Raw genomic sequence first — 26,771 nt, 5'->3', positions numbered from 1 at the left:
AAGCATCATTGTAAGTGTAAAAAAAATAGTTAATTTTTTAGTAATGGACAGTAAAACAGGAAGTTAAGTTCTGCAATCCTTCACCATATGTTCTGTAACATCGCAAGAGCTTTACACTTTCATCTAAATTATCTGGTCTGTGAGACTACTGGAACAGAGGCACTGCTGTGAGCAGCACAACTCATTCATAGACTTAAAATTCACTCCAAATAATACATCCTCTGTGGACAGGTGAGAAAAGAAGGTCTTAGTACTTCTCAGAATCAAGTTTTCTTGGAATAAAAATTTGACAGATTCTGGAGAATAGGGAAGTAATCAGATCCTTGCAGCCTTCTCCCACTCCCAAAATTACGCTCCAAATGCAGTAGATGTTCTTAAATTAATATAGTACAACTTGAAGACGTAGCAGTCACCTTGACCTAAAACCCATGCAGATCACCGAGATCCCAGTTTAGGCTCCAGCCGCGAGCTGCAGCGCGTTTACGTGCCCACGGCGCGTCACTCAGCTCCCCCCACACCTCCAGCTACAAACATCTTCTGGCTCCATGTACCCACGAATACGCCAGGCCTCAGCAAAACAGAACCAAAGAGACTTTTGCAATGGAGAAAGTTCCAGCTCCCAAGAGCAGCACCACTAGACTGGGGGAAATAAACCCACGAAGCATCCTTCTGTCTGAACCAGGGGCAGGTAATGGGGGTGTCGACACTAACGCGTGAGCCAGAAAAGAACCTGCTTCCCCCCACTCTGTACCCGCCATGCCAACGTGGCCGGCTGAGCGTGCTGAGGAAAGGGTTTCAGCCCGGTGCCGCCTCAGTCCTTCTGTGGCGACGCCAGGTACGAGTTGTTCTCTGGAGATGAGCAAACACAGCTTTCCCTCAGGTGCGCCTGCACCCGTGCAGCTACCGCCGCACCCCGATGTCCCCCGACGAAGCACGTCTGTCTTAGAAATACCCTCGCTTCTTCCCCACCCCTGGATTAACGCGGGGAGCGGGGGCCTCCCCCCGCCCCGCCAGCCGCTGCCCGGCGCGGGTCCCTGGGCCCCGCGTCCCCCCGCCGCCACACCGCCGAGCCGGCGGCCGCGCTCCCCCGCGACGCGGGAACGGCCGCCGTTGCCATGGGGATCGCGTGCCGGCGGAAGGCGCCTGTCACCCGCCCCGGGAACGGCCGCTCCGGACACGGCCCGGCCCGGCCCCGCGCGGCGCCTCACGGAGCCCGACCATGGCGCGCAGGGCGACGCGCGGCCAGAGCGGGCACAAGGGGTCGCGCCCCGGGAGGAGCCCCGGCCCGGCCCGGCCAGCCCCGCCCGCAGGCCCCGGGGCGGGACCCCCGCCGGCCGCTCTGCCCCAGGCCCCCAGGGCACACACCGCCGCCAGGAAGAGAGGCGGGAGGGCGGGGGGGGGAGCGCTTCCCCCGGCCGGGCCCCGCGAGCCCCGGGTCCGCCCGGCCCGGCCCGGCCCGCTGCCCCGCAGCCGCCCCCCCCTCCATTACCTGCAGGTGACTTTGAGGGCGACGAGGAAGGCGCAGCCCAGCACGATGGCAGCGCCGCACAGCAGCTCGGGCCGCCGCGCCATCTGGGCGGCGCGGGGCCGCAGCCGAGGGGCAGCCGCGGGGCCGGAGCCGTCGCATAACGACATCGCCCCGGCCGAAGCGGGGAGGGGTTCGGGCCCCCGGGCCGCTCCCGCTCGCACACGTCTCCCTACCGCCCGCCTGCCAGCCGCGCCGGGCCGGGCGGGGCGGCCCCTCCGCCGGCGAACCCGCCGCCGCCACGTCGCGCCGCACCGAGCAGGCGCAGAGGCGGCCGGGCCCGGCCTGTGCAGGGGGAGGGGGGCCGGGGCGCGGCCCGGCGGCGGCAGACGGGACCCCCGGGGAAGGGGCGGGCAGAGCCGGGCCCGCCGGGGAAGGGCGCGGGGAGCGGGCCCGGCGGCGGGAGAGGCCGTAGCGGGGCTGGCAGCGCCGTGAGGGCAGCGGCGGGCGGCCCTCGCTCGCTCCCCGTCCCACCCGCGGCCTCAGGAAAAACGTGGTGAGAATTATTTCGCTCGGCTCCTGCTACCTGTGCAGGACAGCGTCAAAATTTCCGTCACCGGGATCCGTGAGTAAATAATCGCCCAGGAACTCCTCCCGTTTCTGCGAGGAGCGAGCCCCCTCCGGCAGCTCTTCCCCACCAGCCCGCACACTGCATCATTAAAGCTCTCACACCGTCCTTACAGAATTTCATGTTTAGTTTTGTCTAGAATTACTTCCAATAATTTACAGAGCACTTACATTAAACAATGACAGCATAAAATTCAGAAAACAATTCAGAAAGGCACACGATACAATCAGGTTTTGTCACAGAAATAACAGTGTTCATAGTACTCGATTTTAAGCTCAGTTTATTACAAACAATGTAAAAAATTAGCATTGCAGCAGGTGGTATTTCAAGCACCAAGCTAATTTTGTATGCATACTGTACATCATACTCAAATGTACTTCTGCCTAGCATGTGAGGAACAGTTGCTCTGCGAGTTCCCCTAGCTCTGGCTGAAGCATAAGGTGTTGTTTTAATAGTCGTTGTGCTTTTATTTTGTGAAGTGAAAGGAACACATCATCCAGGCTTGTCATGTGTATGGGTATCACTGAACTTTGGTTCAACACATTTTACATACACAATATATGGCCAATGACTACATTCAAACTACAGAAGTCATTCTTAAAGCTCTTCTAATTATATAAGGTCAGCCAGTAAGAGAGAAAAATACTCTTGAAAGGATGGAGAAATCACAGGGGAAAAAAAAAAACGTAGCTTTAGCAATTTTGAGTGAAAGAAGCTTAGGTTTTTTTATTAAAAAAAAAGGAAAAAAAATAATTAAGTGAACACACAGAGAAAGGTGAAAACATGATCTGCAGAGAAGCCAAAACACAACACAAGCTCCAGCGACTGCAAAGCCAAAAGGCTCATCAGTCAGAAGTCACCTCAGGCCCTGACTGGTTTTCCATTTCCTGGGGTCTGCAGGAAATGCAGTTGGAAGTACCATTGACCTTGCAGCTGAGGTGGCTGTTCATGCCTAAATCAAAAGGCTGAAAACATCCCAGCACCACGTAGCTCCAAAATGCTTGTCTACTTTGCAAGTTAGTTGGCTATTTTTGTTATTTTAGTGATGTGATGAGCTAATGACAATACAGAAAACTACAAACAAGCAGCTGGAGACACAAATACCAACTTACTAAGTTTTTAGCTACAGGTGCTCAAGCTTTTGCTAATAAGCAAATCATTGTTTGTTTGTTTTTACAAAATCTCAATCCTGAGAGGCTACATGCAGAAAACAGCTTTGTGTAAAGTTCTCTTTATTACAGGCAACATTAGTCCATACAGTAATACACAATACTGACATACAAGTGTAATCTTTCAAAATCATCATTTAAACAGCAAAGACCAAGAAACAGAATTTTAACTACTTCATTTTCAAAAATTAACTTTTTTTCCTCCCAAGATCCTTTTTCAGTAAATTATATTGAAACATAGAAATAGAGAAAAAATACCCATTCAACATATATTGCAGTTAAATGGTTATTTTGTTTAAAATCTTTAATAAGAAAATCCTTTTTAGCAACCTACATATAGATAAGTAGCAAACTTTGTTTTAAACAAATCCTCTCCATTAAAAGATCTGAAGAATTTTCATCCATCATTTTCTTCTTAGCCCATAACACTCAGTTTTGTAATACCTTGATACCTTAAAGTTTTTCAACTGAAGGACTGATACTAGGGGGCTTCCTAGATATTATAACCTCTCTTCCCCCCCTTCTATTTCCTAACTTTCTGTCCAACAGAAGGTGAGTAAGCACATAATACTTCAGATTTTTTTAATCACCACTCTGTTTCATGAGAGCATAGACAGGTCTGCTCAATCCCCCTAAATCTACTATATTTTGCTGTTCAGGAGGAACAATATATGCCAATAAAAGCAGAAAACCTGCAGCTTTTCTGTCACATGCTTTTGATTATTGTCAAATTTTCTGGTTTATGCTTCCAGCTGATAACATGTATGTGTCATCTCAGTATTAGTTTAAATCTTTAAACAAAAAACTATATTTTCCAAAGTCATTATCGCTGGGAGCAATCAAGTGGTCTTTTCTTGCTTTGCTGAGCTTCATTCTTAAAACTTGTCTTCGCTCTTCCCACTCATGGAGTTCAGCATTTCCATGGGCAAATTTACAGTTGTTTCCTTCAGTGCAAGTACCAGCCATATATCTGTTAAGACAGATTTCAAATAGTGTTTTCATAGAATTATCATGATCACTATTGTACCTAGGTATTTTTTCCTTTTTCCAGACATGTGTTTCAAATACACTAAAATATTAAGGACAAAAAAGAATTGTAAGAGTATTTACTTTTTAAGATGATACTAACTCTGTTTAGCATTTGATTCTATTTTTCTTTCCCGGCTGTCAAGTATTTATAGAGGACAGGAGATGGCTCTTTTCTTTCTGTTCTTCTACTCATACTTTAGTAAGTCATTTAATGCCCGAAACTTCTAATTTCATCAGGTCAAATTATCAGGTAAATGAATACCTTATCATTTAACTCATTAAGCTAAAGAACTACTATTGTTAAAAAAATCCAACTAATTAAAAACCAAATTTAAGTAACTAAGGGTAATTAAGTACTCAATATGACTTGAAAATCTGTTTTATCCTAGTATTTTTGTATTAAGTTATAAGCATGCCAGTTTATATTCACTTTATACTGCATCTCCAAAGTCTGTTAGTGTTCAAAACATGTAAAAGGGGCATGTAAGCTTCTATTCAAAGACTGCAAAAAAAAAAAAAAGATCTTGCTTTATATATGCTGGGCTATTTCTCAAGATCTCTAAGGATTCAAAATCTTTAACTTGAAATGAAGCAACAAAGGTATCCTACCAGCAAATTGAATCTTTAATTCCAGAATGCAGATTCCAAAGTTTTTAGCCTTCCAAAAAGATTCCAACAGTGGAAAGAACTTTCAACTGATTTACAAAGAATCTACTGCAGTCAGATAAACAGGCTGAATTTAAGAATTAAAGGGTGCAGCAAAACATACAACCCGTGCTGAGGAATACCAACAGGTCTTGGAAGTTCTCTTCCACACATTCATTAACATTTCCAATAACAAATACTCGATTCTAACAAATTTGTTTTGATGCTAACAACATTTCTACTTGCCTTAAAGCTCCAATGTCACTGTCCAGCTAGGTGCTGTTCTTGTGTTCCACCAGCAATTAATATGCAGGTGCCTAAACTTCTAATCATACCAACAATATTTCATGCATCTGCAATAAACTTGCAACCCTTTATTAACATCACAGAAGCAATTAATTTGGTTCCACAATTAGGTACCTTGTCACTCCCTGAGTTCTAACAGTATTAGTTATTAACAGTGTTAAAATACAGTGTATATTAACAGTGTTAAAATACTGTTAATTACTTACTTTCTTGATGAAAGATCTATGCAAACCAAGAAATACTAGAAACATTGTCAAAACTAATAACTGCCTTAATTATTTACACTATGAACTGTTATTTTTAAGCATTTTTGACATCTTAAAAACCACATACCTATCACAAATGCTAAAATATCCAGTTGGAAAGCGATACTGCCAGCAGTTTTGATCGTCCTCAGTGTGGAAAACCTTCTCTTTATGCTTTTCAGAAGAAATGTGACCCTGCCATTGCTTCTCACTATTACAGTTCTTCCCACACATCCAACAGTGAAAATCCACCTGTTTTAGAGAGAATTTGAAACAAAACATTAAAAATGCAATACTATAAGCACAGAACTGCTCCTAATACATTTTGAATGTTTATGTTCACCTGTAAACTGTTGTTTACCTAAACAGACACAGTTACTGAAGTTTATGATCACCACTGGCTTTAGAGAATTCAGAACTACTGCTTTACAGCATCAGTCAAAGTTTGCATTTAGTGTAGCCAGCTAAGATCTAAGGAAGCACCAAGAAACTAAGGACACCAATATATGTTGCTGACTGGGGAAAAAAAACCCAAACCCAAACCTAAAAAACCACATTTGCATTCAGAATTATAGCTACGATTACTTACTGTAACTTCAGCATAGTCAGTTGGCATGTGAATTTGCTTCCCATTTTCTTTGTTTGCTTGAGCAGCTGTATCATCTCCTTTTTCTGGTTTTTGACTTTTTAGCCATATGTCATACAACTGCTCCAAGTCTTGAACTAATGAGAGCAGAAGCTAAAATAAGTAATTAGCAATTAAGGCAAGAGTTTGAGAATACTAGATAAATGACTGAGTTAGCAAGCATAATTCAGTCCCCGCCTATTGTAAGAAGAAAAAAGGAAGGACACAATGTAGACAATTACACAGTTTAGAGATAAAAGCCAAGGGCAACGTGAATCTCTGGCTACTTACCAAGACCCATTTCTGCCTATCTAGGGGAAAGTAAGATGTTACACATTTCTGAACAGGCACCCAAAGTACAGATGAAAACTGTGCCACTGTGTATCAGTATCTAAATTTTGAAGTACTAACATAAAGTGTGCTACAGTTTTTGGTAAATTTAGTCTGCTTTCTTGCAGACCATGGTAATATCATTATGTCATTTATTACTTCCAATTTTTGATTATTTCTCCCCAGTAACACTCTAATGGGATAACAAGTCAAACAGAAAATAAATAGTAATTCCCAGTAAATACACTGGGGGGGAAACTCTTCCACAAATAGCTTTCCTCCATATGTTATCAACAGAATCCTATTGTGTGTGCACATGGCAATACAGAGTATAAACACCAAACAATATTGCTGCATGTATCATACTATTTGTAAGACATCTAAAAAAATTGATACAAACTATTGTTAAAAAACACATCAGGCAACAAATATATAATACAGTTATTTTTATTTAGTACTGGTTTTGAATACCCAGTCTGGGCTTATTCAAATTTTTTTAAAAAAGGCAGCTGCAAGGTTTACTACAAAAGACAGTGAAAGAAAGTGGATTAAAAAGTAATTGAGGAAGAAGAATGAAAAGCAGAACAGTTAGATTTATAACATGTTAGATTTACTCTTCTACTTACTGCTGTTCTCCTTCATATAGGTCCACATCTCTCTTTCCTCAGGACTGTGAGCAAATGAGCAGTTTCCATCATACTGACATTTCTTGCCTGAAGCAATATGATTACACAACTAGAATGTGAATTAAAAAAAAATCCTTATGAATATAAAGTAAAATAGATGATAGTAGAAAACAGGGTTTTCTTCCAGTCTTGGCTGGTGTTTCCCCTCCCAATCAGACATTTATATCATTTGAAAAAATAGAATCATGTTTATTTTATAAAAAACTCATATACTGTAGTTAGAAAAAGCAAACTTCTGGAAGCAAGTTCTATGACTGCTTTTTGCCCCCTACCAGATTATCAGACCACAGATACGTTTAATCTGTTTCTGAAATATTTACTGGAAACAGTAAGAAGTTATTTAAATCACTAACTTCCACTGATGAGAAAGGGCTTCAGTAATAACATGCGAGACCAGTGCTTCTCTATGGCTGAACTCTGTAAAAGAAACACTATAAACATATCTCACCAAATCCCATGGGAATTTCTGCAGAACTGACAAAACCAGCCCAGTTACTAGTATTTTCCAGGTACCCTATTTTCTTAACTAAAACGTTAGTTTTCAAGTTAACATACATCAAATTGCAGAGGCACTTGTTTCTTCGTGGGAAGAGGACGAATGGTCATCCACTTCTTACGTTCATTAGACATTACTAGCACCACACGGCGATCTTTGGTCCATCTAAAAGATGCATTCAATGAAAGAAAATACTATTAAATAAAGACACACTGTGTACACAGAAGCAGAACCAGGAAAGTTCAGAAAGGTTCTTTATAAAGCTTTCACCATACATTTGAGATTTAACTAAATTCTACTGAAACTTTACCATAACTAATAATTTAAAAAACCTCCAAAAACAGCCACTGAAGTGTTTCTCATTACCAATTATTAACATACTACAAAGAGATGACTGCGTTCTGCTTCAATGGGTTTTTTTTTAATTCCTTGTATGACTCTTTCCCAAGCAGTAACAAAGTTTCCCGAAAGAGGTTTTAAATGGCTAACAAAACAGTAAAATTTTCACTGTTTGGTCTTACTTACGGGTGTCTTGCCTTTGCACTACAGTATTTTTTGTTTCTGTCTGGCTCATTAACTTGACCATTTCTCCAGCACTGACCACAAACAAACTTCATCTTCAAATTAAGTGATCCATATTTCATTTGGTTCCCAAGGATCTTAAGCCAAAAAAATAACAATAATAATAAGAGGTATTTTGTATCTGTAAAGAAATCCATACATAATTATGAATTACCCCCACAATAAAAGTTTACAACACATGTCCGGAAGCAGATGTTACACTGCATGCCTTGTGAGAGTTTAGCTTGTAATTTCAAACTAGACATTTCTTAACAAGTGCATTGTTATTTAACTTATTTCTGATTTAGGTGTACGTACCCAGAAGTTGTGATAATATATACAAACTAAACACATAAACGTCCTACGTATTGAAAAGATAATTAATTGCCCTATGGCAGCTGACTTTGAAATTATATTTAGGTTTTATATTCTGCCTATGACAGAATAAGCAAAGCAAAAAAGGAATTGCATAGAAGCAAAGGAGGCATTTTAATGTACATGGAGCAAGCTGAAGAAAGCCTACAGCGAAACAGATTATTTGAAGAGAGCATTGAAAAAAACTAGTTTCTGAAATAAGCTACATTATACACAGATATAGAAGAAGAATTATCAAAGTCACTGTAGAATTAGTTTAATGGAAAAATGAAAATACCTGTGATCCATGTGCACTAGCTTCCATGTTCTGCCAGTATTTCTTTGATTCTTGAACAATAGTATCATGTGAAATACCTGTAAAAGAAGGGAAAAAGTTCTTGAGCACTATGACTGTTACAGAATTACAGACATGCTCAAACTGGAATGCTATTGAAGCCCTAAAGCTTTTATCTATTTTTCTTTTTATGTATCATATACATACATATACACACACTCGTGTGGATGTGGATATACATTTACATCCATACACTCACACACATATATACATGCACACACACACATTTAAGAATCTCACGAGGGCCTCCAAACCAGAAATGTCTGTATTGTCACATTGAAAAGCAAACATAGGTTTTTTTAATTACATATTGCTCAAGTAAGTTAAGGTGCATCTTTGAGTATTCATTTAAACATAATGTACTAAACATCTACTGAAAATCTAATCAGAAAAGCTACACTGTGTTACCCAAAATGCAAGCTGACAGACACTAGATTGCCCCTGCCTTCTTTACAAAGGTTTTAAACAAGCACTGTTAATTCGGTTTCAGAAAAAAAAAAAACATTCTTATAAATACTCTGGCTAAGGTTCCTATTGGAGCCATATTGTAATGCACATACTGTAACATTTACTGCTCTAATTCCACACAAATACAGACTGTCATCTGTGTTTGGATTTGAGGGTTGGCAAAATGTTTCTTTCCTGAGGCGGCATTCCTTTACTTCCCACACCTTACATTGAGAAGAGGAACCTCATTCAAAGAGCGGAGACTGAGCTTTAACTGACTTTGGCAAAGCATGAGGGCAGCATGAACACATCATAAAGTAAAAAATATGCCTGCTGTGGCGAATCAAGTTTCTTGGAGAACCCAACCCTTACTTCAAAATAGAAATTACAGTGTAAGCATTTGCTATCCTTGACTTTGTAGGGACAGCTGCTAAGAAAATAACTGTTTTACTTTCACATAGAAACTTCTAAAGGCTCATCCCAGGAGAGACACAACAGGAAAATCAGCAAAGAAACAGTCATCTCTTATCTCTATTTAACTTTCTTACCCCAAAATTTTCAGGTCGGTATGACATCTTGTGTCAGTATGCCTGTACAAAAATCTAGATAGAAAACTGAAGCAACAAGGAGCCGCCTCTTCAAAGAAGGGACAGGTGAGGAGAAATCATAGACATAACAGGGCAAAAATGCCAGAAGCACTGTAACACATTGGGATTGCCACATTTTCCTTTTTCCACTATGCATCGCAATGATCCAACGTGATTATAATATGTAAAGTACTGCTGTCACACAGAGCAAGGTAGGAAGAATGAGCAACTGTTATGTGGTACAAATTATTTACTGCTAACAGTTTGATTGCTTTTAAAAAAAAATAAATCATGGAGTTTAGAGCTCATGACCAAGGAATGGACTGTAAGTACAGAGACATGTTGTTCAAAAGCTATCAGCTAGAAATGAAGCAGTAAAATTTGTTATCCTCAAAGAAGTCAACAAAAACAAGCAAGATGAACAAAAGGCAGCCTAAATGTCCTGTGTAAGCAAGAACAGAAAAACAGTTAAGTTTTATCAATGCATACACTAATGAGACACAGAGGAGCAAACTGGAAAGATTTGTTTTCTGACTCATTATGTAAGAATATATAGAATGGCACTAAGCTAAATGAGAGGTTTAACCGTGGAAAAATTTCATTCCTGTTCTGGGGGATGGAGGGAAATGATGGCATAAAATATTTCAAACTTTTCTTTCAGTGCTCTGTGAAAAAGAAATTTGATCAAGATCTTCCAAACTTTGAAGGTTTAAAAATAAAAACAAATCTAGTTTGACTTGGATTTAGTATCTGCTTAAGACTTCTGGTTTTATTTCAAGAAAAAAAAAAATGATCATAATGAACAGTTTTGACAGGTTTTATCATCAAAACCTTGCTGATTTTGAACAGCTAGTAGCCTACTCAATACTTTACATCGTATTTACATTCCTGTTTATTGAATATGCTGTATGAAAGATTCCACCAAACTAAGTTAATGCACTGATCCCAAGTTGCTAATTTCAGAAGGGAGCTAAAACAAGGAAGAAGTGGCATTACAATGAAGAGTAAAGCAAGCATTTTAGCAAACATACCTGTTTCCTTTTGCATTATCCAGACTTTAAGCTCTACCAGACTGTGAGCATAAAAGCATTTATCCTCTCGTAAGCAGCCATAATGCACCTCATGTCTGCACAGGTCAAGCTGACATCGAACTTGAAAAGGGCGGATTTTGGAATATTTCACCATTGTTTCTCGCAAAATGTGGACAAGGCACCTGTTTTGAAAACAGTCTATTTTAAATATTCCTTAGAATTACTTTGTTCATCTGTGGAAAATCACAGAAAATAAACACCCTTCATCATATCTTATTCAAATGTCTTTTTAATACTTTTTAGTTGAAATTAGAAAGCCAAAAAAGTTTCCAGAAGGAACAAGTATCTAATTATCATTTCTAGGCTGAGTAAACCAACGTCACGAAACAGTATTCTTGTGAAATCCACAGGTTCCTCTTCTGCAAAGCATTACTGAATTCAATCCAACTGGATCACTGGTTTCCAAGAGGAAAAACATATCATGTCCACTTTCAAGTATATATCCTGATCTAATTACAAACACAAGTACTTACTCTTCTGTACAGCACCATTAAAGAGCTGACGCATCACAGTAACAGCCTAGCTCTTACAGCTGTAGTATTTCCTCAGTATAGGGAAGTGGAGCACAAACAAAGCAATTAAAATGCTCCCACTTATGTTTCCATCATATAAAAATGTAAGTCTATTAATTCTCCAAAACTTATTTAACACTATTACCACTATGAAGCCTTTGTTAATTTTCAAAGGATAATTAAAGACACTTTCCTCACACTATTTTTTATCAACTGAATTAATGAGGACTATGATCTATTTCAGACACTGTAATTAAAATAAACCCGTTCTTAACTGAGTGAAAACTACAGCAAAATAAGTAAAACAGACTGAAGAAAGAGCAAACTTAGGAATTCCTATATTAATTTCTCATCACACTTCTATTTACATCAATGCAGCTCACCACATAGATAAACTATTAACAAACTGACACTGAAACCAGTAAGATTCAAACACGAAGGTGCATACCACTAATTCTGAATGCATTGATAACAAAATAGTTCACTTTCAATTTAGTTACATGAGACAATCCTTATTCAGTAAGTTTGTCTTATCAACACTGCCAAAGCATAACAGTCAGTTAGCAAGGAAGAGAAGTTAATCAACAGGTGAGAAATGAAAGTCAATATTCAAAAAATGCCCTGAAACCTTTGCTTTTAATTTGAAACTTAGAGATAGTACTTCAGACATACTTGTTATCTTCAAAGTCATGCATAGCAGGGTGAGAACAAGAAGATGAGTTATCCTTGTTCCTTTTGCTTATTATTCTGGGTTTATGATCAAAACATTTCTGGAATACAAAAACAAGTAATTATAGAGTATGTATTTTATAAATTTAAAAATATACCTTACCTTACAGCTTTTAACAAAGACTTCAACTAGTCTCTAATCCAAAACTAGCCACATTATTATTGATTATGCATTTCAAAATTTACAAAATAGTCATGTATGAACCAAAGCATTTTTTTACAGGTACTTTTATTATCTATTATCATTTTTATTGTGTCATTAGAAATAAAGCAGCACCTCACAAAGAAACATAAATAATCCATGATGTTCTTGAAGAAGTCGGGACACAGTCAAGTTGATCCTTCCATTTCCTCCAAAAAGAGCTTCTCGACTAAAGGCTCCTTTGCGCTCCAGTGTCCACACATCAATCTCCTCTTGGCAATATGCAAACGTGCAATGACCTGGGTATCTGCATTCCTCTTCAGCAGCAACATCTAAAATGATAACATTGAGTATGACATTGTGTTTACACAATTTTCACTGGAAATTCATCTTAAAACTTCCACTATCTCAACTTCAAATGCTTTTAATAAAGAAGCTACTTCTTGTTGTAAACATCTCACTTAAGTCTAGCATTCAGAGGCAAAACATTATGCTGAATGACTTGCCAAAAATGTAAGACTTCTCAGAAAGGCTGATGCACACCTCCATCAACTACTCCTTTCTAGTCTAAGGCAACAATGCTGAGAACCCGAATACCCTTTGCTTAAATACAGCTGTTAATTAATCCACAAGTCATCTTGCTTACTTTGTAAGCAGAGGTTCATACTGCAAAAGTCTAACAAGAATGCTTTTTTGTTGTTGTTTGGAATAGTAGCCCAGCACTTGGCAGAAAAGTTATTCATGATGAACAGTACAAAGTACAGTGCACGTTCTCTAAATAATCACATTAATGGTCAAAATATGGCTCTGCTTACAGCCTTTGAAAATATAAACAAGGCAGTGAACTTCCTTCTCCTCCTCCCAGGAGCAAGAATAAAAACTCATTCTATACTTCACTGTGGAAAAGCTAAACTATATTACTTCAAGTGTAGGCATGAACATCTCACTATCTGTAACACATACCTTTACATATATAATATGGTCCCACATACTGTGTCTTTGTTGGTCTTGGACGTATTTTCTTCCATGATTTATCTTCAGAGTTTTTTATTCTGCCAATTAGAATATCCTTCTTACATTTATGTTCTAAACTGGGATGGTAAGCATAATCCAGTAATTTAGGACCTGAAACAACAACAGAAAATTGCTTATATTTGCATAAATTGCAGCATACTTTTAACATTTCCATACACAGACTGGCACATAAGACCAAAAGCAGAGTATACGAACACACTGTATAGAATTCCTACTTGCACCAGCAACTCTGAAGAACCAAAAGTCATTAACAGTCATGTTGAGCAGAACAGAAAAAAACTGAATACTTACAAAAGGACCAGTCTCAGCAAGAAAAAAACCCACAAGTTATTTGGGGAGGGATGCTGTGTTACAAACCTTAAGATTACTTTGGCACAGCAACAAATTGCTGTCTTTTTTTCAAATTCCAAAGCATACATTTCCATAACTAATTTAAAACTTAAATTGCTTATTTATAATAAGTCAATGCAGATGAATTCCAAGGACCAGTAAATGGATCTCTTAAACTTCAACTTTTATTGTATTAGATCAGTTACGATGTTCAGAGACAAAACACGCTAGGTAAGGAGTACACACGTGCCAAAAATCTAAATGCCAATCCCAGACCTTTGTGATTTTGGAAACAAAAATATGCCTAGCTTTAAACTCTGTCTTTAGGATGATACTCAAGTTAAGATTACATTACCACCAAGATGAAGAAATCAGGGAGAGAGTCCGAAGACAAGCAATGCTCAGTGAATTTTGCTATTTAAGGGACTACAAAAACAAGAGCGTGACCCAGTTTCCCTGGATAAGAAGCTGATGAAACAATACAATTTCAAAAGTAGGTAATAAAAGCAGGGGGCACTTAAAGGCTTTGATAGAGATGCAAAGAAACAGAAGAAATAGATGCTTTGATACAAAAAGTGAAGCTAGGAATATCCTAAGTACTTCCACCAATATTTTATAGCTCCTGCTTTTAACAGAACGTGTTCTATAGTTTTTCAAACATCACTTCATGGATTGTTCTTGTAAAAATAATTTTAAACTAATGTAAAAGTTCTCAAAACTACAATAGTCAGCCCCTAAATATCCCAATACAGTTCTTTATTAGTATATCAATATCAGTGACACCTATAACTTGAAACATGATGCTTACTTTTAAGATTAGTCTTAATAAAAGCTATTGCCTCTAGAATATGGCTCTGTTTAACAGCAACAGCTCAGGCCTAAAAGATTAGTTATATTAAAGCCTAATACTGGTTAAGATCCTTTGAGTCAATACAGTGGAGTTAATTATTACTAAGGTTTGGAAGCCTCAAGATTATGATTTAGAATTAGTTTGAAAGAACAATAAAACAGATGGGATGTGAAGGTTACCAGGTACTTTGAACTGCGGTTCAATTCCCCATGGCCAATCAGAGAGAGTATTGCAAGTTTTTTTTAGTCTTGAGCAAAGGTGTCATTCTTCACAGTACCCTGGGGGTTGGGAGGAAAGCGAATACAGAATGTGAACGACCTTACATAGTAAACCTACAGGTTGGGGAAAGCGTGTGGTGATTTGTGGTGGTTTTAGGAATCAAGAATCTATTAGGACAAGAAATAAGAAGAAAGAAGATAAAATAGCTGTTGAAACATTTTACCAGTTCCTTAATTGTAAGATTGTACTACATCTGCAAAGAACAAGTCAGGATTAACAGTTTAGAAGTCAACAGTATTTTAACTTATGAACACTAAAATTTTAAATGATGCTTTTTGTTTTTTTTAAAAGGTCAACCCAAGTGAGTCCAAAAGCCCCTTACCTTTTTTGACAAAACATAACTGGCAGGCCTGTCTCAGGTCATGTGTGCCTTCTAATGGGTTTCTTCCCGCAAGTGCTGAAGATACAGGTATATTAGCAGTTGCACTGCTAAAAACATTTGAAAAGTCATTTCTAGTTTGGCCTGCAATTCCCATGTAATTTTCGGACCCAAACAAACTACTGGGGCCATTTATCTGTTGGAAGAAAGCGTATTTTTCTTGATCCATATAATTTATCTACAATTCAAATTTAACCTACTGATATTATTCTTCAAAGCATAAGAAAGACTACACACAAAAAAAATCATAATACAAACTTAATCACATGTCTTAAGAAGGGGACACCGAGATCTTACAAAAGCTGTATACCCAGCACAGACTAAGCATGTAACAAGACCCAATCAGGTACAGTGAGAACAGCAGCACTTGCCAGGCTAATTATTACTCCATCCTGGTTCAAAAGGATGCAACCCTTCATGCCACACTTGCCCACATAATCAATGGCCAGCAGCATGACTGAAAATATACAGCATGACTAGAATACAGAGACAAGACAGATTCGCAGACAAAAGACGATCTCTGCTCTGCTCCTGTGCTAGGACAGTTCTCCAAGATTCCTAATATTTGGCACTTAGACCGTAAGAGATTTTCTGTTTCTTAGGTTGGTTATTTTACACCTCCACAGTATTTTACAGCAAGTTCCTCAGAATGGGAAAGTGGCTATGACAGCAGTCAAAGTTTGCATACAGAAAACAACCTTTGTAAATCTTTTCTTGTGTTGAATTGCTGTTGCTGTGAACTACTGTACAACTGTTTTTCAAGCCAGATTCATATTTTAACAGTAAAAGTGCCATTTTTAAAAAATAGAAATTTCTACTGTAAAAATTGAGATCCATGTTAAGCCTTCAACATTTGAAGTGATGTGAAAGAAAACATGAAAAATACTTACAAACAACGGGGAATTATTGCTGCTGAGTGTTGGTGTTCCATCTCTAGAAGCTGAACTTGAGAGGTCTAAAGGAATAAAAAGAAGTTTTAAATTATTTCAGTTCCCCAGAACATCCTATGCAAAAAATCATTTACCATTCCTGAGAACTACAATTATCAAAGGTTTGGTTTTTTGACAAACACCAAAGGTTTTTTTATTGCCGATTATTTTTTTCAGTAATGCAAAAGCCCCGTGTAAACATCTGGGCTGAAAAATTACTAGGTAATCATCTTCAATATAACCATCTGATTAACATCAGCAGTAGCTTCACAGATATATGCTGAGGCAACATGAAGATACTTGCGCAGTACAAAAAGGGTAGCTAGATAAGCAATTCCTGGCTATCAAAAATGAAAGATGGTTAAGAGAATTCTTCTATTTTTAATTTTATTTTGTAAATTTGGCTTCATTCTAAAGAGAGCATGCTCCTGTAACACTAGTAATTAAAGATAAAAATTTTATTTCATCTTTTCTAGTTCATTGACTATTTATATCTTGTTATTTCACATACCTGATTTCACTACATAATTATAGTCCATAGAGTCTGAACCCAAACATGTAATACCGGTATCTTTTCAGAGTACACAGTTATACTAGCCTTTTAAAATTCCATTGCCAAATCATCAGAAATGGTTTAAGCTGTAAGAACAGCTTTGTTTGGGGAAAAAAAAAAAGTTTGAAGGAACACAGTTCCTTCTTTATACTTATTCACCTGAAACAAATAACTTACACAATAAATGCAGAAAAACTGACCAGTAGGAGCTTGGAGCATGCTTATGCAGAATCCAAGTAAAAAAAGCTGTATTTATAAATTCTTATGTACAACCAACACTGATTATCAATACTCTCAAAAACTGTGAGCACAGATCAGATGTTATGCGTTAAATATTACTGAACAGTTGTGAAAACTCATTTGTTAAAAAAAAAGCTCTCTCTCATCATAAAAGGTTAAATATTAAGACTCATTTCTCACCTCTTTTTGGGTCACTGATTGAAAAGGTGCTTAATGGTGAACAAAAATTTTCCAGTGAAGAAGCCAAAGGCTGTGAAAAGATTTCTGAAAGAGAAGGTGAAGGAACAAATCCTGCACTAACTGGCAGTGTCCCCAACAAAGATGCAGAGAAAGGTACACTAGGAGCTACGCTTCCTGCAGGAATAGGTCCTCTGGCACCTGTAGTTTGCTGGAAAAAATTTAAAAAGAATGTCCACACACGGCAAAAAAACTCTTAAGAACACAATCTGCAATAGTGTTTCTTTTAGTAAAGTTTCTGCAACATTTGTGTAAACCTACTGAAAAACAATAATAAAAGGTACACTACAGCACTGTTACAGAGCTACAGTACACACGAAACTACAGCAATCAAACCCTATGCAATGCCCTACTGCCAGAAGTTATCCAGGAATCAACCACTTCAGATTTCAGTTAGCTGAAGTTCATTAACTTATTAACAGATTTGGATATTTTTATGAATCAGATCAGAGCTGAATTTCCAAATTATGTTAAAAACATAAGACAACAGGGAAGAGTAGGAAGAGTCAGAAATTGACTTTTTTTTTTCCTAAATAAGGAGAATATAACTCTTTACTGTACCGCAATTTGAATTAAGAGTTAGCTTTGAAATAGATCTTCGGATATAATCAAATAATACCATGTTCTGCAAAGACCAGATCACATTTTTTTTCCCCTCCATGGAAAATAACATATTCTTCTGCACACCTTTGCTAAGGACATTCCAAGTGGGGCAGTTTCCCTCCATTCTCCCTGTAATCCCAGGAAGCTCCCCCCTTGTCTGGAGGGTGACCAAATAGGTCTGCACAGAGTTTGGCCAACATGAAACTCCCTCTGTTCCCCAAGTTGTTAGCCTACAACTCATTCAAGATTCTACACTACACGAAACTGCAGTCTATCTTGGAAGATGGTATTTCCTCCTGTTTTCACTATGGCAGACTTCCTAGGAGCTCTTAAAAATAATTATTTTCTACATTTCTGAAATACTTTCTACAAAGCAAAGTGCATTAAATAGAAAGTTAGATGCCCAAGCATTTTTAATTTAAAAATTTACAACTGCATCCACAGCTGAATGAATTAAAATCACAACTAATTGAAGAATTAAATATGCCACAGCCTCATTTAAAACTGCAATACTAAGGGCTTCAAATGACTGGCAGGGCCACAGCAGAGAGTCAGTAACCTTGCTGATGAGTTCAGACATCTCTGCTCATCAATCAGAGCTCTCATTCTGAGTAAGAGGTGAGGAACTGTGTACGCTTCACAGTCTGTTCTAGCTCTGCAATAATGGTGTAATTAAGAACAACTTTTCACGTGTCTAAATTTCTCTAATAATCTCTTCTAAAAATGTAAAAAGTTAAATTCATGATGGTCTAACTATTTCCAGTTATCCAGGAGGTGGATCTGGACAAAGCTCTGATCACAAACATATTAGTGAATGCACTGAATGACCATGGTGCAAGTACTACTGTCCTGCAAAGCTACTAGTGTATGTTTAACTATAGTTTATACAGCTACAGGGGGGCCCCTCCAACATGCTCTCAGGCTGTGAGAGGGTTTATTTGAACCAAAAAAATAATAACAAATACACACTAGCCTAGACTTCAAATGCCTACTTCACTTTTCACAGTACTTCCTGGAAGTAGTATCCCTCCCACTGTGGCAGCATTGATAGTAACATAGCAGTATTTCTGAAGTAGTATCTCTCCCCCAGCAACCTCACTCAGGTTTTCCAACATACAAAGCCAATGTCATTGTCCTTGTAGCCCTCCTGGGTCCTGGTATCTTTACAGTCACATTTACAAGAATCTGCACCTGGGAAAATCAACCCAACTAAGCACAAATACAGCTCAGTAACTAGGAAAGGTAACACATTTCACTACCAGCCCACTTGATAAAAATACAAGATCTCACTCGTAAGGACAGTCTTTTGAGAAAGAAAACAAACAAAAAAGTCTTACCATTACATTTTCATCTGGATCAGGCACAGAATCAAGTAATTCATCAAGTTCTTCCCCAATAATTATATCTCCATCTCCACAATCTAAACATGCTTCTGGCATAGAGAAAGAAACATTCCCTCCATTTGCCAACACTGCAGAAGGCAAAGAAACCTTTTCCACTTGCAGAGGCATAACAGAAGATAGAGATGGTACAGGTACTGATGACACTTTAGACACTTCAGAAGCAAAGTTTGATGAAGAAGCAGCAGAAACCTTCTCTTGCTTCTGGTCAGATAAATCTGAAACAAGTAAGATGGGAATGACTGGAGCTTTTGTTCAAAGATGTAAAAGTATCTTGCATAACCTTTACCCTGACAATGGGGGGTGGGGAGGGAGTGGAGAAACACGAAGAATGTTTAAGCAAAACCACATTAAATGTTTTCAGCTTCCACTAACCTTCAATTCATGTGTCCCTATATATCAGTGTTTATGTATTACTCAAACTATACAAGACAGGAAAAGTTACAGACCTGATACTTTACTAAATCTTTGCTATATTCTCCCGTTTCTATTTTTCCAAGGTAAGGAGAACAGTATGAGACTATCACTATAGGAGCAATCACAATCACATGAGGTTAAGGAGACCAAAAGGAAATTTGCTCAGCCACTTAAATACGTAGTTTTAGAGGTAAACAGATCAGACTTTACACTACAGATCTTTCAAAGGACACGAATTGTCTCACAAAATTTTGTAACAAATATAAAAAGATATGCATGGCATATCTACTTCCTACCATTAATATTGTAACATAACAAGACTCACCTAACTCAATATCTTCTACAGAAGAAGAATTCTGTAAGTGAGAAAAAAATACCTCTCAGCACTTTGCACAAGAGCCATTAAAAATTTTCAAATACATATCTACAGACCAAGAATGTAAGTTCTCAAATTTAGGTTTTATAAAATTTGAAATTTATGAAATCTTAAGGAATTTAAAGGTCAAATAATTTTTTAGATAAAGCATCCATTTGCAGACTGAAATTCACTCACGGTATCACTAAAAATCTGCAACCAACCAACAAAAGTGAGAGTGATACTTCAGGGAATGAAAGAGTCTAAACAGTATCTTAAATGAGCTGTTCCTACATTTCCTCATTCATTTACAGCTAAATTGTCTACATCCCCATGAAAAAAGTCTGTAAGATAAAGATGAACTCCTCTTCATTACTGCTAATCAGACACATTACAAATAGCAAGATAAACACAAGTTCAGCTGCTAGTGAAGGACAAATTTGGACAAATGCATAAACTGAAAGGGATTTTATCCCAGCACCCTTCACTTTGATAACTGTCAACAAAATAAATAAATAAAGCACATTAACTATGCCCTTGCCTCAAAATGGTAAAAGTAAATATATTCATTGCACTGCAGTTAATATTGTAGCTAACATTTATTCTACAAAGGTAACTTGGATGATAATCTTATGTACTAGTCTGCCATAAATATAGAGCAAATCTGAAGATCGACAGAACCCTAAAGTCCAAAATAACATCTTATATAAAATGTCAATTACACCATTTTCACTTCATCATCACAAAATTATGAAACAATTATTCCCCTCAGTTTAAAATCAGCTTGCACTTGGAACATGTAAAACCTTACCTGAGTTGATACATCACTACAAACTGAATTGGAGGAGGGTGGCTGCAATGGAAAGAATACCTTCATTAAATACAAAATTGATATAAAGAGAAGGAAACCTCAATGTAAAATGTTAAAATAAAATCTTACCTTTGCTCTTACATATGCTTTCCTTATTTTTAACCCTAGTTTTTGAGCTAGTTCTTGGGTAAGCTTAATCACACTTTCATCCTAAAAGACATAAATAAAATTTCATCATTTACATGTACTGTCATCTAGTCAAGACATCTGTTTACATCTCAGTCTATATTCTGCAAGATCCCTATATGCAGGATGTCTCATAATGCATTTTTATTCTTTCACAAACATATGGGACTGCAAGCTAATGCTGAAAAATACATCTACCCTCAAGCAAAATTACTCCAATTTTTTGAATTAAAAAAAAGCCAGAAAATAGACAGTATTCTTCTATTTATTTGAATTTTAAATAATGTACAGATTTTTCCAAAACCAGAGAAGTTCAGAGAAGTGGGTTTTGTGGGTGGGTAATTTTTGTTTATTTTGAGGAGGGTGTTTGTTCTTTGAGGGGATGGGGTTTTTTCTGACGTTTTGTTTTTACACAAATTGAGGGCCACATTTCTGATTACCTTAATGTCAGTTACCACATAACGCTGCTGAATATTTAATGAGAACTCCATATTTTGGCAATAATTGCATCACGCAGCTAGAAAAGTTGAGTTAAAAACCTGGTCATATTTCACTCTGTCCTATAGTTCTAATAACTATCCATTTAAATTAAAGACTTAGTTTTCAGAATGTGTCCTACAGCTAGAAAAAGCTATTTATAAAACTTATATAAAGGCATATAAACCTTAAGCGAAAACACTGAGATCTGGAGGTGCAAAGTGAGGATCCAAAGTACAAGTTACACATTCAGACAAACCGCTTGTATCTTTGGAAACAGAACCAAAACCTTCTCTATATCAATAAATAAACCTATGCTCAACAGTTGTCTAGCCATTTCACTGTAATTTTGATGTAGAAAGGTGGAAAAAATGCAAGACAGTATTCTGTCCTGTGATCAGTCTATTTTGAGCAAAGCATGTAAAGTTTCATCAGCAGCATTTTAGTTCAAATCAGTAATGCACTTCTGAAATGAAATCTTAACCACCCTCTCTCACTGCATTGTAGTTTGCATTATGAAGGGTCTCAAGAGAGCTAAATTAGATTCATGTTGGATGAAGTAAATCGACAGTTCTGCAGGAGTGCACTTGATGCGTCCCGACTCTTTAAAAAAAACCCCAACAACCCAAAATGCCATAAACAACCATGGAAATCAGATCCTCAGGACAAGCATTTCAGGCTAAAGGTCCTCTCCCATTATACCACACACTGCTCACTAGTATAGGTGTAGCCTAAGATTAGAGGTGCACAGTAAATGATTCAGATGAAGGACAATGCACAGATAAGAATGTTACTAAATGCTTGGAAAGCTAAAATACAGTTATCAAAAGAATCAATATTGTACATTATAATTACAGGTGGGTTTTCTCTTTATATTATGAGTATACTTCTGTCTGTAGAGAATTTTAAACAACTAATTCAGTGGTTCTAGTGTTCACTGCAAACATTTATGGCACTTGACCTTCACTGCAAAGTGACGATTTCTTTTGCTGAAAGTTAACACAACAAACCGAGCTTGGGGACTATAATCTCTGCTATCAGTCTTCACTTCCACAACAAAAAATAACTCTTAGAGGAATAAAAAAATATTTTACTGCATTAAAAAAACAAAACCAACCAAAAAACCTTCAATGTTGATGTAAGTATATGTTTTCTGTACTAAATCTTTTAAAATAATCAATATAATTTACCTACCTGCGGCACAGCAAGAGAACATTTTGCTACAGCATCATAAGCCTTCTTATACCTTCCTAGCTCATTCAAAGCTTTTGCTTTCCGATAGAGAGCTCTGAAATTGTTTTCATTCAATCTTAATGCTATCTCACAGTCTTCTAGAACTTTTTCATGCAATCCCTACAAGAAGAAAAAAGAAAAAATCAGAACTATTATCATCAAAATAGCGAATTTAAACTGTATTAGATGAAGGTATTGAGAACATTCACCAAGGCCACTGCACACTGCATGTACGAGTTTTGCCAAGTCACCAACTTACACAACTTAAAACAAGCAGGGTCATCATTCATGCAAAATCCAATAATAGTTATAAAGACAATTTAGCTCTTTCACAACAGCCATCTTATTCCACAGAGAAAGCAGAAGACTCAGGTGCAATCAGCAGTATAAATGAATAAAAATACTGTTCCATCAATTTCCAAGCTGTATGACTTTTATGTTAATATTCTAGTAACTAAAAATATCTTGATGATTATACTTTTAAAAAGAAGCTATTAAAGAATATACCAAAATGATGATCTGAAACATGACAATTCTCAAACCAACACCAAGAGCTTTTCACCCACTAGGAAACTTTCCATGTCTCGTACTGTTAGCACATTGTTCTCGAGAAATCATACAGTTTAAACAGAAACTTACCATATTTGAAAAACATGCTATCCTGTTCACATGCAACTTCTCTAAAATATCATCAGAAACATGGATTTCCTCAGAATTAGCATAATCAGCTATGTTTATAGCTTCAGTATAGTGACTCAGTGATCCTCTCCAATCGCCTTCTCGATACACATCATTCCCTTCATTAAAAAGATTTCTAACAAGCTCTCGTATAAATAACTGAAACAAAGAAAAGAAACTCATCAATAGCAATTGTTATCTTCCATATTTCCAAATAGATTTTCAAATAGAAAATTTATACTTGTAACTTCACAGAATCAAAATTAAATGCAAAACTGTTGTCTATATTAGTATTTTTCTTCCAACATTTTTCCAAGACAATCTCTAATATCCAACACCACAATACATGTAAATAAAAAAGAGGATGAACTACCAATAAACAAATTACTTTGTATAAGTAACTTTAAAAAGACTTTAAAAAGTAACTTAAAAAAAAAAAAAAAAAAGTATTCCATACATTCTTTTAGCAAGCAGCAGTCATAGCAACTGGCCAGCCAGTAGTTCACGAAGGCTGCTTTTGCAGAACAAAAGATTTTTTTTAAATCTAAAATGTGAATGATTGCATTTTTGTCTAGTATGTTCTCAAATCCAATGAAAACACCTACTATTGGATAAAAATGCTAAAAAAGATGAGTCTGAAAAGATAAGTTAAAAATTACACAAAATAACATGTACAGAAACAAAATATGTTATGAAGACTTATGTGACTGAGATCCTTTTATCTCAATTTTACTGTGCTACTCTAAACTTTATTCAGAATAGCACACTGTTTTATCCAATGAATGCCCCAAATTCATCCCTAACACCAGTAGAGAAAGAGTTAATCTGAACTGATATATGAGTGAATTCCAGGCATCCAATTATCTGAGTATCACAATGTAAGTAGTCCTCCAGTTCCAATACTCAGACATTGTAAATTACCCTTCGTACTGTATCACTTAAATGATGATTAAAACCAAGAATAAATATAATATGATAGGTCCATGTTAAAAACCCTTCTGGAAATGCAAAAGTAATTTCATTACCTCATATTGTTCCTGCGTCCCTGGATAGGGCAAAGTAGATCTAGAAAAAGAAATTACAAAATGTACTTACTATACATACTGCTTAAAAGACAATCACATTGGAGAACACTGGTTTTTACTAAAAGTAGTCTCACTTGCTGCAACAGGCAAATCTCTATAATATGGTCTATTGCCCACACTGAACAAGGCAGGAGTGCTGTAGAATAGTTTTGATTCAACAACTGTGTTTTCTTATTACTAATGACTCATTTTCATTTAAAGTTACATAGCCAGTCTTAACTCTGCTGTTCAAAATGTATTAAGGTTCTGAATACTTAGAGTTTAAAACCTCAATGTTGTTTGTTTAAAAACAATTTCCTTCCTCTCCTCCACTGTGCAAAACCAGATTATACATAAGGAGAACTGTAATCTTTCTTCTTGTAAGTATTATAAAATGACAAATTATCTGTCAAAAGAACACATCAATTTTAATTAAGTCATACCAGTGACACTACAGGAATTTTAAGAATCCTTTTGCATGACACACAACACTTCTCTAGCACAGAACAGAGGTATGTGCTTCTAACTTTTCAGGAAGAAAAATAAGAACCCCTTTCCCTTCCTACATAGCTTACCTGAGAATCTGTTTCTAAATAATTTTTTAAAGGGCAGGTTTTTTTTGTTCGTTTGTTTTTAAAAAAAGAATGCCTTATGTGAGCAGTAACTATTGTGAAATTTCACAATGATTTTAAGCTAGCCAGGATCTTCTAGAGAAGAATTTGGCACTGATCCAAATGAAAATTAACTACTAAGATTATTTTTCAATAAGTTAAATTTTACCTCCAGATATTTGAAACATATAGGTAGTGGCAAGCAAACTCACCCCTTTTCAGTAGCAACCTAGCCTAGCCTTAGGTGTAGCTATTGATAAGGTGGATTTGCAGGCTATCAACATTTTCCACCCACCAAAAAAATTCAACGCTGATTTTTCTCAAAGGCAGAAACGGAATACCCTCCCACCTTCAATCTGCTCTGTTGGGGCACAAAGATGGGTACTGTCTTTTCCTTAAGACTGCTCCCCATTTCCATGTTAGTGTCAGCAAATATTCTGAGGAGAAACACAGGTCTTCTTCCTTCCTCTGCTGGTGCTATATCAAAAGGACTTTCCCAGAGCTAGCCATTTCATATATATACATGTATAAGCATACAAGAATAAAACCACAAAATCATACTCTATAAACTGGAGTCCTTTCTTAATGTCCTGTTGTCTAGTGCTTCTCTCTTCCGACACATTGGACATGTTATCCTGAACATCCACTTTTCGGATATGCCACTCCTCAAAAAGGAAGAAAGATAAATGGCTGTTAATAAATTAGCAGTTTGCATTTGGACCAGAAGGATCCAGTCTCACATCAATACTAAGTCCATCACACAAAGACAATACTGCACCATAGCTTCAGAGAACACGCTCTGAAAAAACTTCAGAAAAACACTGAAGTGCCCACAGCAATACAGGTAGAAGCCCCAGGTCAGAACCAACACCCACGTACACAACGCTTCTACAGAGAACCTTTCTTCCAATTTCTACTTTATCTTTGGTTTTCCACTTATTTACTCTAGATGATGCAGTCACGTTAGTGAAACTAAACCCAACTACAAGCACAGCTTGCATGCATTACTGCTAAACCAAGCTTCCACACTGTCCCCTTTTAATAGCTTTATACTTATTTTATTTGTTTGAAGTAGAAATAAACTCAAGACCCTGGTATATTTATTAATAAAACCCAAACTGATTAGAAAGCTACCATTAGGTCTAATTCTAGAGTAGCGCATCATCGCCCAAGCACTAAGGTGTAATTAGAAGCAAAATGCTACTGCTTTAATAGTATCTACCAGCTGACCTAGGCAAAAACCTTGGAAACTTTACCAGTAGCAAAACTACCTACTTCATTTGAAAAACTGAATTACTTTCATGTAAATTCCACATTGTCAGCCTGACGTTTCCATGCAATTTAAGTAGTCTGATTCAGCGATTATTTTTTTTTCACGTCTTTCATTTACTCGATTTACAAATCAGGTTGGGCAGGCTAAAACAATCTGTATAACCTTCAAGAGAAGGCTATTTGGTTTCACAGCTGCATACAGCTGTGACTAACTGCAAGATAAGAACACAATTTCTTTTCACACAAAAGATCAGTAGGCCAGTTTTATTCTGAAAATACTGAAATTCAGAAAAAGGCTTCTAGCTTGAGGAAGTACTTTTTCTTGGTGAAGAAAATTACTTTTTGTAGGAATTTATAGTTAAAAATAATTGAACTGCATACAGTACATTTCTGTTTGCCTTGAAGCTAAGCTAAAAAGCCAGTATTTTGT

The 26,771-nt window shown here is 37.3% G+C and overlaps 2 protein-coding genes across 5 annotated transcripts in view; both read right to left on the bottom strand.

Moving 5' to 3' along the window:
* The window catches only part of TXNDC11 (thioredoxin domain containing 11), a 29,194-nt gene extending 27,477 nt beyond the window's left edge, over positions 1 to 1,717 (bottom strand). For all 3 annotated transcript variants that reach the window (XM_074886667.1, XM_074886669.1, XM_074886668.1), the window contains exon 1: positions 1,490 to 1,717. In XM_074886667.1, coding sequence (XP_074742768.1) covers positions 1,490 to 1,635 — 146 coding nt within the window. In that variant the 5' untranslated portion in view covers positions 1,636 to 1,717. The remainder of the gene's footprint in view (positions 1 to 1,489) is intronic.
* Positions 1,718 to 2,202: 485 nt separating this feature from the next.
* Positions 2,203 to 26,771, bottom strand: part of ZC3H7A (zinc finger CCCH-type containing 7A) — a 30,211-nt gene continuing 5,642 nt past the window's right edge. The window contains exons 2-23 of one of the 2 annotated variants that reach the window (XM_074885438.1): positions 25,631 to 25,734; positions 24,420 to 24,459; positions 23,356 to 23,553; positions 22,678 to 22,836; positions 20,950 to 21,030; positions 20,821 to 20,862; positions 19,980 to 20,010; positions 19,175 to 19,455; positions 17,178 to 17,385; positions 16,166 to 16,230; positions 15,219 to 15,411; positions 13,366 to 13,527; positions 12,538 to 12,734; positions 12,204 to 12,301; positions 10,960 to 11,141; positions 8,838 to 8,914; positions 8,150 to 8,283; positions 7,684 to 7,789; positions 7,069 to 7,177; positions 6,077 to 6,210; positions 5,576 to 5,739; positions 2,203 to 4,232 (exon numbers count right to left, since the gene is read on the bottom strand). In XM_074885438.1, the coding sequence (XP_074741539.1) occupies positions 4,043 to 4,232; positions 5,576 to 5,739; positions 6,077 to 6,210; positions 7,069 to 7,177; positions 7,684 to 7,789; positions 8,150 to 8,283; positions 8,838 to 8,914; positions 10,960 to 11,141; positions 12,204 to 12,301; positions 12,538 to 12,734; positions 13,366 to 13,527; positions 15,219 to 15,411; positions 16,166 to 16,230; positions 17,178 to 17,385; positions 19,175 to 19,455; positions 19,980 to 20,010; positions 20,821 to 20,862; positions 20,950 to 21,030; positions 22,678 to 22,836; positions 23,356 to 23,553; positions 24,420 to 24,459; positions 25,631 to 25,698 (2,919 nt within the window). In that variant the 5' untranslated portion in view covers positions 25,699 to 25,734 and the 3' untranslated portion in view covers positions 2,203 to 4,042. Of the gene's footprint in view, positions 4,233 to 5,575; positions 5,740 to 6,076; positions 6,227 to 7,068; positions 7,178 to 7,683; positions 7,790 to 8,149; positions 8,284 to 8,837; positions 8,915 to 10,959; positions 11,142 to 12,203; positions 12,302 to 12,537; positions 12,735 to 13,365; positions 13,528 to 15,218; positions 15,412 to 16,165; positions 16,231 to 17,177; positions 17,386 to 19,174; positions 19,456 to 19,979; positions 20,011 to 20,820; positions 20,863 to 20,949; positions 21,031 to 22,677; positions 22,837 to 23,355; positions 23,554 to 24,419; positions 24,460 to 25,630; positions 25,735 to 26,771 lie in introns of those variants that run through there. The other variant, XR_012631059.1, reaches the window with a different exon arrangement.

Source organism: Strix uralensis, chromosome 16 (genome assembly GCF_047716275.1).
Source record: "Strix uralensis isolate ZFMK-TIS-50842 chromosome 16, bStrUra1, whole genome shotgun sequence".
In the NCBI taxonomy this organism is placed as follows: Eukaryota; Metazoa; Chordata; class Aves; order Strigiformes; family Strigidae; genus Strix; species Strix uralensis.
Note: the sequence above shows the minus strand (reverse complement) of the source record. Positions and strands in the feature narration are given on the sequence as shown.